Source organism: Xenopus tropicalis, chromosome 6 (genome assembly GCF_000004195.4).
Source record: "Xenopus tropicalis strain Nigerian chromosome 6, UCB_Xtro_10.0, whole genome shotgun sequence".
Taxonomy (NCBI): domain Eukaryota; kingdom Metazoa; phylum Chordata; class Amphibia; order Anura; family Pipidae; genus Xenopus; species Xenopus tropicalis.
Window position 1 is genome coordinate 108,632,528 of NC_030682.2, and position 19,665 is coordinate 108,652,192.

General features: G+C 38.4%; 1 protein-coding gene across 1 annotated transcript in view; it reads left to right on the forward strand.

Moving 5' to 3' along the window:
* mib1 (mindbomb E3 ubiquitin protein ligase 1) overlaps positions 1-13,885 on the forward strand; it is a 62,449-nt gene extending 48,564 nt beyond the window's left edge. Inside the window, 8 exon segments of the mRNA NM_001129935.1 lie at positions 46-207; positions 1,116-1,297; positions 2,299-2,491; positions 2,700-2,778; positions 5,353-5,466; positions 7,722-7,822; positions 8,170-8,303; positions 8,587-13,885. Of these exon segments, the coding sequence (NP_001123407.1) occupies positions 46-207; positions 1,116-1,297; positions 2,299-2,491; positions 2,700-2,778; positions 5,353-5,466; positions 7,722-7,822; positions 8,170-8,303; positions 8,587-8,605 (984 nt within the window). The 3' untranslated portion in view covers positions 8,606-13,885.
* The last annotated feature ends 5,780 nt before the right edge of the window (positions 13,886-19,665 follow it).

Here is a 19,665-nt window from a genome sequence, read left to right on the forward strand (position 1 = left end):
CAACTGTTCTACAGAGTAAAAGCAATGACAAATTGTTATTTTTAGCTGTTGGTTCGTGCAGAAGCTAAACTGGACATACAAGATAAAGATGGGGATACACCATTACATGAAGCCCTTCGGCACCATACTTTGTCACAGTTGCGGCAGCTTCAAGACATGCAGGATGTTGGCAAGGTTGATACTACCTGGGAGCCATCAAAGAACACAGTAAGTTACATTTCAGGTCTACATTTAAGCTTTAATTATCACCACGGAATGTCATGTACAAAAAACACTAAGCTTATTGCTCACTGAACACTTTCAGAGGTCCAAATTACCGAAAGATAACTTATCTAGAAAAGCCCAGGTCCCAAGCATTTTGGATTACGGGTCCCAAACCAGTGTGATACAATATAAAATCTAGAACTTTCTTGCTGTTTCTGTTTTTTAAATGGATCTATTTGTAATAGGAAGTTAAAACTGAGGCCTCATCCTGCTGCAAACAGCTGTAACTGTTGATTTGTAGTTGCTTGATCAGCACTTTCCTCTACAGTTGAATGGCAGCTTTGAATCCTTGTAATCAGAGCTGTGTAGATTTTGTTAGCTTGTCAGCAAGAGACCCTGTCCTATTTTCCTTATACTAATCCCCAATTTGCATGTGTAACCTGTGAAACATTACACCCTTGTTGCCTAGCCATTTTCCAATCTGTGACCCTCCAGCAAATTTTAAAATTTCAGAATCTCCTAGCATCACTAGAAATTGTGCTGTCTCTGAATTCACCTATTACCTAGGGTCACAGCCCTCTTAAATATTTTGCATCACCATGGGCCAAACACCCAAGTGCTAATGACTGGTGCTTTACATTTTCTGCAAGTTGCAGTTGAACAATTTCCAGAGGACATCTAAATAAATCAACAAAGTCCTTTTTACAGTGAGTGATTTGAGCTGTCAGTCAGCTGGAGGGGACATGTCTGTCTATTTTAAACACTCAAACCTTTTTATTTTTTATACAATTTGAATGCCCACAATGTTAAAACTACTACAAGTGTCTTTTTAAAACCTATATATAAAAAAATATATAAAGCATTTATATTAATGGTAATAAAGTAACAATGTTTTCTTTTTTGTTATACAGTTAATAATGGGACTTGGTACTCAAGGAGCTGAGAAGAAAAGTGCAGCCTCCATTGCCTGCTTTTTGGCTGCCAATGGAGCTGACCTTACAATCCGTAACAAAAAAGGACAGTCCCCTCTTGACCTCTGTCCAGACCCCAACCTTTGCAAAGCTTTGGCTAAATGTCACAAGGAGAAATCCAGGTAATCTATTTCTTTGGGTGTAATATATAGTTGCCTTAATGGGAACCTATCACCCTATAATTGTTTCCCCCACCAGAGGTGTGGCCTAATAGAGTCCACACTGTGGTTGGGGGAAACAATAGTCTTTTTAAAAAAAAAAAAAAAAATAGCCCCCTACAGTGTTAGGCTGCCCATCCCGGTTCTGTTAGCCATGTTGTGGCACTTGCATGTGCATAACAAGCTAGTGCCATTCCTACATCACATGCATGCACATAATGAGCATAATGCACATGTATGGTAAATAACATGGTCACCTGCACTGGGAGCTCCCTTCTAGTGTGGGTGCCCTACACCAGGGGAGACGGGGGGGGGATTTATGAAGATAGGTGCCCTTTAAGCACATTTGGTGTGCTACTTTGCATATAGTCGTGCTTACATAACAGTTACAAATAAAGAGGATGCAATTTTGTCTAACCAAAGTGTGTTCATTTCACTGTACTTTTTTCCCCTTGTGTTTATACCCAAGTTCAATGCATTGTCAATATAGCATTAACAGAAAAAAAAATTAAGATATAAAGTTGCCCTTTGTGCGTCACTTCCTACACTTAACTTAGCATGCAAGGCACCAGTAGAGGAGCCGGCCCCACCTTTATTGCTGTTGCTGGTAAAAAAGTGGCAGCTAATGGCTAGCTAAAAATAGTGTCCTTTATAGGGAATAATATCCCTATTATGTTTGTTTTTAACAGGGACATTAGTAATAAAAGATGCTGATGTGGGTCAGTATTCATTTTAAATATTACTTAAAAAAAAAGTTATTGTTTTGATTTTTATTAAGCTTTAGGCTGATTGTAAGGATCAGATTTGATACATTAACACTTTATCAAAATGTAACTTTTGTGGTTTGTTTTCTAAAAAAAAAAAAAAAAAAAATATTATGTATATATTGTTTGGCATAGATGACCTGCTGTGGATTTCTTGTGACTGGTGGTTTTTTTTTTTTGTTTTTTTTTGTGTTGTTTTAGTGGTCAAGTAGGATCCCATAGTCCCTCTATGATAAGCAATGATTCCGAGACATTAGAAGAATGTATGGTGTGTTCAGATTTAAAGAGAGATACTCTTTTTGGGCCATGTGGACACATTGCTACATGTTCTTTATGTTCTCCACGTGTTAAGAAATGCCTCATATGCAAAGAACAAGTCCAGTCCAGGACAAAGGTATGTTGCTAGTGTTGGCTGTTATGATCAAATCAGACAAAAACTATATTTGGATCTGTTTTCTGTTTTTCTATTTGATTAATTAGAAATGTTATCTAGGTATATTGTCACATTAGAACTTGTGTCCTTTGCATTCTCCCGTATCTTTTAATTGTAGAATTGATTTGGATTTCTTAAACTCACTTGCTGCTTCTTTCTTCCATTGCAGATAGAAGAATGTGTGGTGTGTTCAGATAAGAAGGCCGCGGTGCTCTTCCAGCCTTGTGGCCATATGTGTGCTTGTGAAAGTAAGTTCAGCTCTAGTCTTGGATTCAAATTTATTCAAAAAATAATGCCAGTACATTTACACTGTTCTATAGATCTGTTTACTAATCTTATTGATTGCTCTACCTGCATGGTTTAAAATACAGTATGCTTATTTTACAAAAATGGCACACATGTTCGTGAGATTATGTACAGTGCTACTGAAAGCTGCATACGTTTGTATCCAAGGTGCAAATGTTAAAAAAAAAAAAAAAAAAAAAAAAAACTTAATGGTTTGCATCAGTTTTTTTTGTTCTTTGTACTCTTTCCTACACTTAAATAAAGGACAGTCAATTTGTATGGAGTTTGTTCCGGGCACCTATGTGAATTTTACTATAGAACAACAGTTTGTTCTATAGTAATGCGATTAAAGTAAGTGGTTTATACTTTTGGTTAAGCAAATCTGAAGATTGCCTATTAAAGAGAAAATACCTCCCCCCTCATGATGATCTCATTCAGTTGGAGTTATGTAGAAAATGTGCATAAACACTATCTGTATTTCAAGATATAAATATAGACCTGATTTTGTTTTACACAAACATTATTTCACTGATTGAGCTGTTTCCCAAGATTCTATATGTTGAGATTGTAATGCAACCCCCTCCCTCACTTTGTCTGTTCAATAATAATGATGATTTCTGGGACTTGAAGTGTCTCTGCTATCCACGGATTCCCTGGAAGGTAGAGGGAATTAAATGTCCCAGAATCCACAGTGAGAAAGTTGCATTACACTCTCAGCATAGAGAATCTTGTGAAACAGCTCAATCTGTGAAATTAGGAATGTTTGTGTAAAACAAAAACACCTTTATATTTATTTGTATTTTGTGTTTTTGCACCTTTTCTACATGAGCTCATTTTAAAAATGTAGGGTATATTTTCTCTTTAACATAGGTAATGCATTAGGTTTTTAGATTGTAAGCTCTTTTAGGTATGGTTCTCTTTTTCTCTTTTATTGGTTATTAATTGCTTTCTGTATATTTGCTTATAGGACCAGTAACACCAAAAAAGTGTTTCTTTATACATTTAAGTATAACTCACTGTTACAATGCACTAGCAAAAATGTTTGATTCACACCATGTAGTTTATATAATTAATCCTCTATGTAGCCAAGGGGGCAGCAGTTTAAGCTGAATAGGGATAAAATGCACAGTTAACAAAGCAGATAAACTGTGTAGAATGCAATGGTTTTATTTACTACACAGGAATTTAAACAGGATAAATATCACTCATGGCTTTCTACAGTGCTAGAAAATGAACACATTTCTCACAAAAAGTAAAAAATGTTCCCATGAATATTGATAGGTTAAAGGAACAGCAACACCAAAAAATGAAAGTGTATAAAAGTAACTAAAATATAATGTGCTGCTGCCCTGCACTGGTAAAAGTTGTGTGTTTACTTCAGAAAGTCTACTATAATTTATATAAATAAGATGCTGTGTAGTATGGGGGCAGCCATTCGAAGGAGAAAAGGCACAGGCACATAGCAGATAACAGATAAAACACTATTGTATTCTACAGAACTTATCTGTTAACTTCTAACCAAACCTGTGCCTTTTCTCCTTTTTTCCAGCTTGAATGGCTGCCCCCGTGGCTACACAGCAGCTTATTATATAAATTATAGTAGTGTTACTGTAGCAAACACACCAATTTTACCAGTGCAGGGCAACAGTGCATTATATTTTTATTACTTTAAAGCTCTTTTATTTTTTGGTGTTACTGTTCCTTTAACAAAACCTTAAATGTAAAGTTCAAGGTCAAGGTTACTTCTTGACGTTACTGGTCTGCTTTCTGGATAACAGAGTTCCTAGAAATAGATTCCATACAGTTTCTCTAATTTACTTAATTTGTAAACTGTGGAAATATGAAAGTAATTTATCTGTATGCAGAAGGCTTTTAAGTTGTATGAGCTGCTTTTGAGGGCCAGTATACATGGGTAGGTTTATTGAGTGATGATTTCTGTGCCTCTGATTGCTAAATGGCCATCAGAAGGGGTTGCATTGAGCTTTGTGCTGTATCACCATCAGTTGAGTCTTTTGCTGATCTGTGAACCAGCACATTTGTACAGGACACTATGTATGTACAAATGTTTTCCAGTTAAAAATAGGATTTATGTTGTCAATGTGGTATTTCACATTAGGAAAGTGTGAACTGCAACATGGAATATAATAACTGTGGGTGACACATTGAGCAGTGCTTGTATTTCCAGCAGTCTCTTACACAATTTAAATTTAATAGTCAGATTCTTGGAGATTTGAGCTAAAGAGCATATCCTTTGTCATTTTGACTGTGCACACACACGATCCGCATGTTGGACACTTTCTGTAAAATTAGTCAACATTATTTGCCTTGTTGTAGCCAGTGCAAGATTGCTGTCAGAATTTTAGTGTGTCTCATTCTTAGGTTTTCATTTGGTTTTTAATTCCATGCCGCCTTCTTCTGCTGTCAAATGGGGGTCACCCTGGCAGCCAAAAAAGTATTGCTATGTGAGGGCTATTATTTTATTGTAACTGTAATCATATTAATGGTATGTTATATGAGTAACATGGCTTTTCTTTCAGACTGTGCAAGTCTAATGAAGAAATGTGTTCAGTGCCGTGCTGTGGTTGAGCGAAGAGTGCCTTTTGTTATGTGTTGCAGTGGCAAAGGTACAGAGGATGTCACAGATGATATAGGCAAGTCCTTTAACCATCATTGTTTCTTTAAAAAAATTGTTTGAATTCTCTTTATATGTATTTATCCTGAAATTAAAACACTGAATTGTAAAAATATGCAATAAAAGTACATGAGTCATGCTGCCTTAAGTATGTCTGCTTGTCAGTGTAGTGTTTCTTTTATCTCTCTGCATGTTTCATAAAACTAGTTCAAGGGCCTGTATACCTTCATATTTCATTTTCCTTAAGAAAAAGATACAGATATTTACTTTATTTCTTCTAATTTTGTGAAAAGGAACTGTTTAAGATTTGCCAAAGTGGCCATTGTTGTGCTATGATGTAGCCCCCTCCTAAAGGCATCCCAAAAGGTAGTGTTGTTACTGTTAATAAAAGCTAGGAAGGGGCGAGACCTGACCAGGGGCATGGGCAGCTGATATGGACAGGAAATGGCATTATCCATATCATGGGAAAGCCCCTCAGTTTTCTGATAGGGGACAGGAGGTCATTTATAAACCCTGGGCAAATTTGCACCTGGGCAGTTACCTATTGCAGGACCACAGAGACCTTATCCGCACACCCTAACACTCCAAAAAATTATTTTGTCCGGTGCACACTGCTAGAGGGATCGGCACCCTCCAAATACACAGTAGCAACAAAAAAAGCAAATGGCACTCAGGACTACAAACAAGGGTATAACCCTTTTAAAAGTTTTATTGCGGAGGTGCAACGTTTCGGGGCAATGTGACCCCTTTATCAAGCATCCTATTGCAACCAATCTGATGTTTGATTTAATTGTTCTACTGGCTCATAAAAACTAATCACTGATATGGTTGCTATGGGTTACTGCCCAGGTGCAAATGTGCCCAGTGTTTATAAATGAGCAGCTGTATCTCAGTACCTGCATAGACATTCTCCTGGACAAAGCACAATTTTGCTGGAGAATTTGAAAGGTTAAGTAGCCTATTAAATATTATGTATTCATGTTACAGTGAAACAGTGTTCAGTAGCAAAAAAGAACCAAATCGTCTCTCCAGTCTGCCTTTTTTAGGGCTGTGGCACACGGGCAGATTAGTCACCCGCGACTAATCTCCCCGAGATGCCATCCCACTGGTGAGAATGTAAATTGCCGGTTGGATGGCATATGCGGCTAAGATTTCCAGAAATTGTGGAAGTTTCCTCTCAAGGTAACTGCCGCAATTTTGGGAAATAGCGGTGCCGCGTATGCCATCCCACCGGTGATTTACATTCTTGCCGGTGGGCTGGCATTTCGTGAAGATTAGACGCCCGGCGACTAATCTCCCCGTGTGCCACAGCCCTTAAGGTTTCATTGCAGTTTTGTTTAACCTTTCAAGTGCTGACTGCAAGTAAATGCCATTTAGGTTATTTAAGGGTAAAGGGGAGGGATACATCACCTTGCTGTCAAAGCATTCATTGTGTGTGCCATTGCTTTAAGCTAGCTTTTGATTAATATTTATTACCTATATTTCTTTTGATATCTGAAATTCTAATTTGTCTCCCTGCAACCCCAGTTATGAAAGTAAAGAAATTCACTGACGCAGCTCCTAAATGCTTTGTAGGGTGTTGGGTGGTTAGGGCAGAGGTGAGGGTCTATAAGCTAGGGCTCTTATCACATTTGTCCTCGGCCTATCATGACTTAGTCTGATCAACTCCTGGCACAGTTGGCACAGAAGGTCAGGGTATTGTGTGGGAGGCAGGGGGCAAACAAGAAATGTCAGGTTAATGCAGACTATTATTATTAAGTGCATAGTGATACTTTCCTGCTTAATGTAGCTCAAAAACTACAAAAAATGCATCATGCTAAAATATAATTTCAGGGTATTTTCTGCTTTTAAGTGATGCATAATATTCTTAGAGTACAGCAAGGTGGGCACTGGCAACACTGGGTTTAGCAATGTTTTCCTTTTTCAAGTGCTAATTTAGGAAAGTAATCACACTTTGCTTTTTGTGACACTGCCCTCTTCTGGAGTAAATTATGTCCCTCTGACAACTAATAAATTTACAGTAGCCCTTACAATCGACTGTATCACTTATGTATTTTAATTGTATTTTAATTGTCTTTTACATGCAACCATATACCTTTTAAGGCTGTTTGTTTTCCCGTAGAGGGCATGTTGTTCTCCCTAAAGCTTTTTGTGTGATTGCTGTTAACAGTGATGATGTTTTCAACCTGCTGTACTTGTAAATGCTATTCATACTCCTCTAGCTATTATCCTAGAAAGACTGCTTATTATTGTATGCTGCAATTCCCTTTATAGCCGGCGGAAACATACAAGCTTTACAGAAGGACAAGGACAATACCAATGTCAATGCAGATGTGCAGAAGCTGCAGCAGCAGTTACAGGACATAAAGGAACAGGTACATAACCTACTTAACTAATTGATTTTATGCCACTATATATGCATTATAGGTGGTTGAATTGTCATTTTAATGTTATAAAAATGCCTTGTTATACTTATAGATTTTAAAGCATTTAAACACATATGCTGTTTCTTAAACCAGCGATCTGGTTACCACTATATTTATAATTAGGGGGTGAATTACTGTTGACATGTAAGTAACCTTTTGGTATCTGCTATAATAGGGGCAATAAATACATAGGAGTTTTGAAAATGCTGTATTGAAGGGATGGTCAACACTTCTTAAATGGGTAATGTTTCCTTATTGCAAAATGTTCATTAATTCCATAATTTATTTTTTTACAGACAATGTGCCCTGTTTGTTTGGATCGGTTGAAGAATATGATCTTCATGTGTGGACATGGAACTTGCCAGCTGTGTGGAGATCGAATGAGTGAATGCCCCATTTGTCGGAAGGCCATAGAGAGAAGAATATTATTGTACTAAGCTTCCAGTGTTTGTTTTCCCCCCTGTATATTAATTTCCACACCGTTAGTTGTAACTGATTAGCCACTTCTCTCCACTGTCCTTGGGATACACAGTCACCCTAGGAGTGTTAAAACTGTGGGGCATAGTATTATTGATAAACATATTCTCATGTTCTTATGTTAGCATATGCTTAGTGTATGAATGTGCCCCAAGGACTGGAGGTAAACACAGAGCTAATGTCTGAGTTTTCTATACAGTATATTGAATAATGTCATTTCTTCTATTCATTTACAGATACAGTATGTCTTGTTAGGAGAGAGAAAACCTTCATGTAAAGAATCTGAGCTGTTGAGCTACCAAAGAGAGAACAAAGAAGCTAATTGAGATACTGCATTGTGACTTTCTGATTCTGATTATAGGCATGTCCAAATCTGCCTGTTGCCCTAGTTACTTTGCACAGTGATGCATTACTTTTACTAACTTGCTGCTTCTGATCATGTTCACACCTTCCAAGATTGGAACAAAAAAACAGTGCCTAAAATACTCAATATAACTATTTACATTTCTTATAGAATAAATGAATGTTTAAACTAACATAAAGCACAGCATTTAGAAACCGTATTCTTACACTATCCTCTCTTCCTTTATTTGGGAATCGGTTTTATTCAACTTTTTTTCTTATATACATTTTACAGGCCCCTGAGCCATATTGGAAAGGGGCTGCCTAATGGCGCTACCATCACTTAATGTTGCCCTTTTGCTCTATTGGCTGTGCATTGCTTGTGAAAAGAGAAATTTTATTTACTTTTCAGAAAAGCAATATGTTAAATACCAGCATTTTAAGATTTGTGACTGTAGCAAAAAATTCAAATCCATTTTAGTGGCATTAGATACAAAAGTCAGTTGATTGACGTGCATCTGAGAGATGGAAGGTAATGCAACAAACTCAAGGTTTCCGCTCTGGGGGTAATACTGTGCCACACCATAGTTTGTTCCTTTTATTACCTTTTACCCTTGCCCCCATGCCATCCCTTTCCTTTTTTAACTTTATTCATATCATTGGTGGTATGTTTATGTGTGCTATTTTGTAGTTACTTGCCTTTGTTTAAGTTGGCTAGTTGCTTCCCCAATAGGAGATTTTCTAGGTCCCAGAAACTGGTGGGCACATTCACCAAAATTTGAATGGGGGATTCATGAGGGGCTTCTAGCAGTTTGACAGTTAAGTGTTTTAATGAATTGGCACATTTATCAAATACTTTAGTTATTTTTTTAATTTACCAGTTTGTAAAAATTGACATTGCTGTCCCTTGGAGAGGCCTTAATAATATTAAAAATAATATTGTTATGGTTAAATCAGAACCTATAAAGACAGAAAAACTTTATTTTTCAGTGAAATAATATACTATTATATAAATGTCCACATTTCTCGCAATTTTAAAATAAATGTAAAAAAGAACAACAATCCAGGGTTTTCATGATTAACATTAGCTGCCCTTTCTGATGTAGATTGACTTGCTGAGAAAGAAGTTACAGATATTCAGAATTGGCATAGGGTTGGCCTCTATGGAGTTTAACTGCTAGTGTTCTAGCAATAACACATATGAGGCAGCACATGTATGAACTACTGCTCTCTTGGGAAGTTTGCAGAATAGGCCTGTGGTCAGTGAATTGTGGGCCCAAAAAAACAAATCATCAGTCAGGAGTCACCAGTGGGGCTGTTGTATTAACACAGCACTTTTAGTGTCTAATCTAGAACCTCTTAGAATTGAGACTATCAAGCCTCCTGTGCCCCTTTATTACCACTTCCTATTCATGTTTTGGGAACGTATGGTGGGGATGGGCTTTTTCCAAGCTGTCCAGATTTACCAGATTGACACTGCCACACAGATAGCATTATAGAAAGGAGGAAAGAAGGAAGGGTTCTAGTTTGATAGAGAGCACTTGGCTCATAGAAGCTACGGTGAAACCAGACATTAAAGGGAATATGTGTTCACTGCTTAATTAATTAAAAATAAACTAAGGAAATATGTTAAAAACTTTAAAGACAAAGGCCCCTTATTCTTTTGGTAGTCTATATTTTGAGAAAGAAAGGTTACACATACCATAATAGCTGGTAGTTACTTGTTTGAATGTTTGATCAAATAAAAATGTTGGCAAATTTGCACCAGGACAGGGACCTTTAGCAACCAATTAGAGTTTAGCTTTCATGTAGCTTAGCTTTATCTTAGTTTAGCTCATTTCTGTCTAAACAAAGCAAATGTTTGATTGCATACCAGTATACAACCCCCCTTTTCTCTTTGTTGTGACTGCTTTGTACCGTGGGAATCTAATCTACCTCACCATAACCAAACATAGAGAAGCTTCAAATTAAACTATCTGTGTAAAGATCCCCTTACACGGGCCGATAGTAGCTGCAGATATCAGTCCCTTGGACCGATTCGGAAGCTAATCAGCCCATGTATGGGCAGAACCGAGCTCGTTGACCGACTGCCCCATGGCCGCAAATGTAATCCGATCGTTTGGCCCCAGGGCCAAACGATCGGATTATTTTTTTTTATTGCTACTTGCTACCTGATATCGTCCACCCGTAGGTGGGGATATCGGGTGAAGATCCGCTCGCTTGGCGACATCGCCAAGCAAGCGGATCTTATAGTGTATGGGGACCTTAAAGGCCGTGGCAGACGGGGAGATTAGTCGCAACGACTAATCTCCATGAAATGCCATCCCACCGGCTAGAATGTAAATCGCCGGTGGGATGGCATACGCGGCGCCGAAATCACAGAAGTTTCCTCTCAAGGCAACTTGGGAGATTTCGGCAAATCGCGGTACCGCGTATGCCATCCCACCGGCGATTTACATTCTAGCTGCTGGGATGGCATTTCGGGGAGATTAGTTGTCCGCAACAGGGGAGATTAGTCGCCTGTGACAAGGGAGATTTGTGGCGGGTGACTAATCTTCCCGTCTGTCACGGCCCTAACTGAAGTAATAACCTTAGTTCATTATTAAACCAACAAGCCAAATGTATGTTCAGCACAAGCCGTATTCACTGCACAAGGGGATGTAGTGGCCCTTTAAGAATTTGCTACTTTAAAAAAATCATGATCCCCAACAGCAAGTAAATTTTATAGCTTGAGTTAAACTTGAAAAGAGCACCTAGGCAGCAATTGGCGGTATGTGTCCATCATCTGCTGTAAGGTATTGTGTGCCTTGTGAGTGTTGAGGAGCCAAGTAAGAGAGCTTGCACTGCCATAGCGAGCATTTTGTGATGCTTCATTTAGTTATTTAGGGATATTCAACTCTTTTAGCTTATTGCTTGAAGTTAAAGCCAGGAAAGCATATTTATACTTGTAATAATCATATGCCTTGGAGATTATCTTGTATATGACAATATCTGTAATGTTGGCAAAACACTATCATATTAACATACTGTAATATTTTCATTGGTAAAGATATTTAAGCCTATATGCAGTTACATGTTACAGAACATTCTAATTTTTTAAAAACTAATTTTAGCAAACTTCTAGACATTTGCTTATGTGTACATTTCCAGACAATCAGGGCCTTTATTGGCCAGGCTGGTATGTTTTCATAATTTTAACATGATAAACCATGGCAGTCATGGCTCCCAATACCTCCTAAAATATTAGAATGTGCTGTAAGTTATACTTCACAGACTGCAATGTTAACCTCATCCCCTCTGCTATAGCAGGCTGGCTGCCAGGGATCTCAGTGGTTATCCAGAATACTACTAAATGTGCTGCCCATAGTTTAAAATAGGTCATATTGCTTTATATCATTTATCTAGAGGGTGAGACCTGATTTCTGAGAGTGTAGGGTGTTCCATCTAATAGCTGAATGGTTTAGTTAAACTATACATGAAAAATGTTACCCCCTTGGTAAAAAGTAAGGATATTAGAAGTCTAAAGACATGAGAAGCCATGAATCTCCAAGGTGACTCCTTACATTCTAAAGTATGGGGACTGTGTTATTTCTTATTATACACAGGTTTCAGTGGAATGTGACAAAACTGATATAATGGAGCACTTTTTAAAAGGTATAGTTTGCATCATACACATAGCTCTTGTGTATTTCTTGTGTGTTTATTATAAGTGAATTCAGATACAGTGTAAATGCTATAAATAACCTGATTGGGGAACTGACCCTCTGAAACATGGGCCCGGTGCTTCTGTGCTGCTAAATACTGCAGTGATCCCCAACCATTGACTATGGGGCAACTTGTTGCTCACCACCCTTTGGATGTTGCTCTCAGTGCCCCCAAACCAGGTAGTTATTTATGAATTCCTGACTTGGGGGCAAGTTTTGGTTGAATAAAAACAAGATTTACTACAAATAAAGCCCCCTGTAAGCTGATAGTGTGCATAGAGGCTGCCTAATAGCCAATCTTAGCCCTTATTTGGCACCTCCATGAATTTTTATGATGCTTGTGTTGCTCTCCAAGTCTTTTTACATTTGATTGTGGCTCATGAGTAGGGAAGGTTGGCGATTCCGGAAATACTGTGTGTTTCCCTTAAGTGTAGAACAGTGCTACATATAAAGGGGATGACTGTGCAAGTTATTACGCCTTTGCATGTATTTTTATTTTGCTGTAGGGATAAGAACGGATTTATCTGCAACCCTACCCTGCTTTTTGGCATTACAGTTAAATAATGATAAGCAGCCATAGACACATTTTTATCAGACATAACACTAATATTTCTGTTTTGCTTGTTGCACCTATTATTCAAAATATTTTTTTTTCTTAATGCATTTTCCAGTAATTTCCTTCTTCTCATAATGTGGTTCTGCACAATATTGCTTGATATTTACTAGCAGTTTACTGATGCCATCTCCCCACACACATCAAGTCTCGAATAACAATTATTACATATTGGGCTCAGTTCTTAACACTGGTCACATTTGCACTTGGGCAGCAACACAAGGCAATTAATGAGATCAATCAATGTTTGCTTTGTGTAATAGTTATATTTTCTCTTTTATTTTTAGCTTTCGTTTTTTTTTTTTTTTAGGTCTGAACATTTCAGATTTTATATGTGTAGTGGGAGCAACCTAAGGGGTCTGGGGTATTTCTGTGTATGTCCACTTGACATTGTTTTTATATCTGCGTAAATTTGTTTTGAAGAATATTACTTCTGCCTGATCAAAAGGCTCATCTTAGCTGCAGTTGTTCCATGTATAATTAGATGCCAGTTCAGAAATATTACACGATAAACAAATATATTTGGTAGATCTGAGCAGACTCTGTTCAGTTGATAAATACCATGTAGCTTCCCCACTGATAAAACAATGGTTTTAACTCTTGGCTTGATATGACTGTATATTTTATACAGAGAGTTCAGTGCTTTAGTAGTGGCCAGTCTTATTTTCACTTTTATTTTGTTTTTAGCGTTTTTTTATTTTAGTTTTTTCTTTCAGCTCTATGTAGAAAGCTCATGTAAAGACTTTATTTTGTAGAAAATAACAGACACCCCTGAAAAGATTTTGCTGTATGTAAGAATAGTTTTGTCATTATTCAAATGAATTTGTATATTGCATGGCTTATGCTTTCAAATAAACACTAATGTTATAGTCCGTAGTGCAACTGTGTGTTTTTCCATGTGGGGGAAGAATCTCTTTGCTCCGGGCTACCCAACTGAATAACTATGGAATTTGAAGTTTATTGAGCTGAATTTCAATGTAGGCATATAGGTTATCATTTGCCAGCGTAGGGACACAGTGATGAGCTGAAGTGCAGCATTATGATGCGATACAGAAAAAGTCTGGCCAATGACCGAACAGGACTAGTTTAGCAGGAACTCTATGACTGTACCTGAGAGTGATCTAGCAAACCTGTACCTAAGCTTGGCAATACTCCATACAAGCAAACTGAGTGCTCTGCCCCTCCGATACAGTTGAGTGAGAGCAGCAGGCACAGCTTATTGACCCAAACAAAATACAGGTATGGGATCCCTTATCTGGAAATCCGTTATCCAGAAAGCTCAGAATTACGGAAAGCCCATCTTCCATAGCCTTCATTTTAATCAAATAATTCAGAATTTTAAAACTGATTTCCTTTTTCTCTGTAATCATAAAACAGTACCTTGTAATTGATCCCAACTAAGATATAAATAATCCTTATTGGATACAAAACAATCCTGTTGGGTTTAATTAATGTTTTGTTGATTTTTTTAGTAGACTTAAGGTATGGAGATCCAAATTACAGACCCCTTATCCAGAATACTCGGTCCCAAGCATTTTGGATAATGGGTCCTATACCTGTACTAGGTGCTACCAGTGCCGCAATGCATGTGATTACTGCCCTATATTGCTACATATGAATAGCCTACAAACATAGTTTATATTATGTTTAGTGCAAAACTGCAATATATATATATATATATATCAGTAAATATTGCCCTTTTGCATCTTTTCTCTTGAACTGCCATTTAGTGGAAGCAAAAGGCAGAACTCTGTCCGTTAATTGGCTGATGTGCCCTAGCATGTATGTGTGCCTTGCCTTGTTTGTGTGCATTGTGAATCCTATGATCCCAGGAGGCGGCCCTTAATTCTTAAAATGGCCATTTTCTATTTAGGATTACCCAATAGCACAGCTATTAAAGTATATTGTTCTGAAAATGGTTTATTTAGATGATGCAGGGTTTTACATATGAGCTTGTTTATGCAATATATTTTTTTATAGAGACCTACATTGTTCTAGGGTTTTGTTTTCCTTTAAAGTGGACCTGTCACCCAGACATGAAAATCTGTATAATAAAAGTCCTGTTCAAATTAAACAAGAAACCCAAATTAATTTTTATATTAACACATCCAAACCCATTATAAAGGCATTTAAAAATCACAGCTGTCAATCATATATTGCTTGCCCCACCTCTATGCCTTAGGCATAGAGGCGGGGCAGACAGTAACTTTAGCTTTCCATTCAGCACTACCTAGATGTCACTGCACATCTCACTTCCCCCCCCTCCTCCTCATCTAATTGTGTAGCCAGTGCATGGGCATGGGCATCTGGCCCCCCATTCTGGTACATAAACAAGATTTTGGGGTGATACAAAGCTTGCCTTCAAAAAAGCGTCCACAAAATGGTGCCTTCCTGCTTGTTGTGATTGAGTAATTCCAAGACGGAAGGAAACAAGATTTATATTATTTATATAGAGTAAGTAATGTTTATTTTGCCCAACTAACAATATAGAAAATAATTTGGAGTTATTTCTTAGGTTGACAGGTCCGCTTTAAGGGCCCCAAATGGTATTGTAACATAAATGTGTACAGAACTGGTAATATGCAGCACTTATTGATTGTGCACAATAAAATAACATTATCCTGCTATCCTTTTATTATGTGCCTAAATATCATGCCTACAGGAGGTCCGGAGTTGCTTGGAATATAGAATTGGAATGAAACTGATTGACTAAGATTTGTATAATAAAGTGAGCGCCAGATGTTGCATCATGTAAATGTGACAAAAGCATTTCCATGGCTGCAGCTGCACATTGGAAAATGCAGCACTCACAATCTCTTTAAAGGAGAAGGAAAGGTAAAAACTAAGTAAGCTTTATCAGAAAGGTCTATGTAAATACAGCCATAAGCATTCAGAGTAAAGTCCTCTATCAAAAGAAACAGGATTTCTTGTCTCCTTAATTCCTGTGCCAGAGACACGCAGCGCTCTCCTCTCTCCTGCTCTTCCCTCCCTCAAGAATGCTAAGAACTCCCTCCCCCCTTAGGAATGTGGATCTGAGCCAATCAGCAGGAAGCTTCCTCTTACTAACTGTGCATGTACAGGGGTCTTGGTCTTGGTGCAGGAGTGAGGCATTATGGGAATTTTGTTTACACAGCTCAGCATTTTTTTTCCCATGAGGCTTCTGATCATCTGAACAGGAGAAATATGGGGAGACTTAAGGGCACTATTGAGAGAATTGAAGGTATGCCTGCAGCTTGAGATTAACTCTTTATTAGCCTTTCCTTCTTTTGGTACCATTTAATCACTGGATTAGCCAACTAGTGGCTCGGGAGCAACATGTTTCCAACCAACCCTTTAAATCCGTGATCCCCAACCAGTAGTTTGTGAGTAACATGTTGCTCCCCAACCCCTTGGATGTTGCTCTCAGTGCCCCCAAACCAGGTAGTTATTTTTGAATTCCTGACTTGGGGGCAAGTTTTGGTTGAATAAAAACAAGATTTCCTACCAAATAAAGCCTCCTGTAAGCTGATAGTGTGCATAGAGTCTTCCTAATAGCCAATCTTAGCCCTTATTTGGCCATGAACTTTTATGGTGCTTGTGTTGCTCTCCAAGTCTTTTTACATTTGACTGTGGCTCACGAGTAAGAAAGTTTGGGGATCCCTGCTTTAAATGCTGCTCCCAGTGGCCTGAAAGTAGGTGGGAATGTTTGAATTCCTGAAACATATTGTTTGCATAAAAACCCAATGTACTTCCAAACAGCCAGCATAGGGGCTACCATATAGCCAATCATAGCTCTTGCCAGCCCTGGAACATTCTTTATGCTTGTGTTGCTCCCCAACACTTTTCCCATGTAAATGTGGCTCACGGGTAAAAGGGTTGGGGATCCCAGGTTAGATGTTGATATAAGCTGCTGAGAAAATCCAAGGATTGAATAGAGCTAAATAAATAATATAAGTGTAGCCCTTTTTCACTGCTGCATGAGATCTAGCATGCATTCACTTGCGTGTGGCGCTACAGGAGTCCTGTGCCTCCGCTATATGGAAGGGCAGGTACACTGATTAATGGCGTGCCTCCACCCAGGGTCAGGACAGGTTGGACTGTGGTTCCCCTCCCTGGGAAACTTCTCTGATCCACAACACACACACAGGAAAGGTTGATGGATTTATTGGCGGACGCTATACCTTTAAATTTGCAGGGATAGATACAGTCTGTCAGCCAGGGGCAACTTCACTCACATAACATAGCTGGTACTTTCTGAACTGCTGAGGGGAATCCCCCACTTATGTGGCAAGTACTTCAGAGTCTTGAGAAGAACTCCCTTTGGCCCTGAGAGCACGCTTTGCTCTTCAGAGCCCTGTACAGGACCCCCTTCCACACCCTCAAAGAGCGCACTTTCTGCCACTGGGGGGGTTCTCAATTACTTTCTTATACAGAACACCTTGTAAGCTACCAGCACCATGCTTGTCTCTCTCTGCTTTCTTGTTCCCAGCAGCACCTCCTTCTCTCCCTTCCTGTCAGCTCACACAGAGGGTGGTGGCTCCTCCTCCTTGCACAGTAACAACACACAGGAGAGACAAGTGTACACAGCTCCCCTACATATGCAAAGTTAAGCAATGTTGTGACAAAAGCCTTTAAACCTAGATTTCAACAAAAGACAAAAATCATCTGAAGACAATACTTTGTTGAGGCCGACAAACCTTTCCAGGGCTTTAGCTATTCTGGATTTTGTATAAGTTCAAATTTTTTAAACAAAGATCTAAAGAAAATACAGAAAGGTAGGGGTACTTTAGCTAGGCATTCACATATAAATTAACAGAAAAGTAAACCATGTGTTTAAATGGAGGAATGTACAGTATGTAATTGAGGCTTTTCTCAGTATTAACTAATCTTTTTCTTTGCCTTAAGTATCGTATATGAAAAAGTATAGTTACCGGAGGCTTACATACTACAAGGGCTATGAGCTCTTTTGGCTATTTGTTCTGGTTGAGCTGTTACTGGGGGCTTCTCTTCATCAGTAACTGTGTCTTCTTCTCTTTCTTACATTTTTTAAAGACAGAGCTGAAGAAACTAAAAAGCAGTGCATCTTATTAAACTGTAGTGCAACATTGTGGCTACATGATGTCTCTTGCCAATTAAATTACAGTACTGTCAGGAAAAGAGAAATCCTGTTCTCTGGCTACAATAATTCATGCCAACATTTCTTACATAACTAATCTCCCCATGTGTCACAGCCCTTAGACATCTGCTCACTCCAGCCTTTATAGATTACATGACTAATTTTTATGACTAACTATGTATGTACAACTATGTGTATGACTACTATGTATAGTTGCATGACTGTACGTAATGGAGGAATATAGTTAAAAGGAGGTTACAAACCTAATAGGAGTTTTATCTGTGTCTGATATTTCCTCTAGTTGAGCTTTTTCTGGTGGCTTCTCTCCATCAGTAAGGGCTCTGGCACACGGGGAGATTAGTCGCCCTCGGCAAATCTCCCTGTTCGCGGGTGACTAATCTCCCTGAGTTTCCATCCCACTGGCGAAAATGTAAGTCGCCGGTGGGATGGCACACGCTGCGCAGGCGATTTCGGCAAATCGCTGAAGTTGCCTCCCTAGGCATTTTCGGCGGTTTTCCCGAAATCGCGCCGCCGCATGTGCCATCCCACCGGCGACTTACATTTGCGGCGGTGGGATGGCAACTGATGGCAGCTCGGGGAGATTAGTCGCGGGCGACTAATCTCCCTGTGTGCCAGAGCCCTAACTGTTTTTTTTTCCTTTATCTTCTGCTTAAGTTTTTAAACAAAGAACAGAAAGATAAAAGAAAAGAAAATTAGGTTTGTTTGATTAAATCAAAGGCAAACTAACTGCTTAAGTGGAATAATATAGTTTATAGTTGCCTACAAACCTATCAAAGCTTTTAGTTGCTTTAATGTTTACTTAGATTGATCTGTTTCTGGGGGGTTCTGTACATCAATAACTGGCTTCTTCTTTGTTATCTTCTCTTTAATTTCCCTATACAGACAACTAAAGAAACTAAAGTGAAAATATATATCATATATATCTTAGCAGATTTGTGAAACATGACATCTTAGTAAAACTAGGGTTCCCTCAGGCATTGTAAGTTTGTTTTCATGATAGTTCTGACCAGAGGCCATAATTGTATGGAAATTAATGGATGAGAATTGAATTGGTTGCACTAAAAATGAACAGTATGGCAGCTCCTAGGCATGTGAAGGAGCAATGATATCAAAAATAAATTAAAAAGTAAGCTGTTTTTTAAATGCTTTTCTAAATTAGGTATATGTGCATAAATGTACATCTGAAAAAAAGAATGTTTCTTACACACTGTGAATTAGGCCTATAAATGTAAGTTAAAAGTTGGTTTCAGGTGGTGGAGAATTTCTCTCTGGCTGTGCTGTCACTGGTGGGTTTTCCACATCATTAACTGGTTGCTTCTTCTGCATTATATTCACATACAGTATACTAACCTGCGGAGACAAATGATAAGCACAGTTTATACAATTTTAGTGCATGTCTATAATATTAGCAGTTGTTGCCTTTAGAGTTATAGTTAGAGGTTTGGGGACTGCCAGCATAGACAGCATTACAGCCACTGGAACAACATATGTCAAATCTTTCCTGGGTTTATTTATAATGCTTCAATTTCTGTAATTTGGA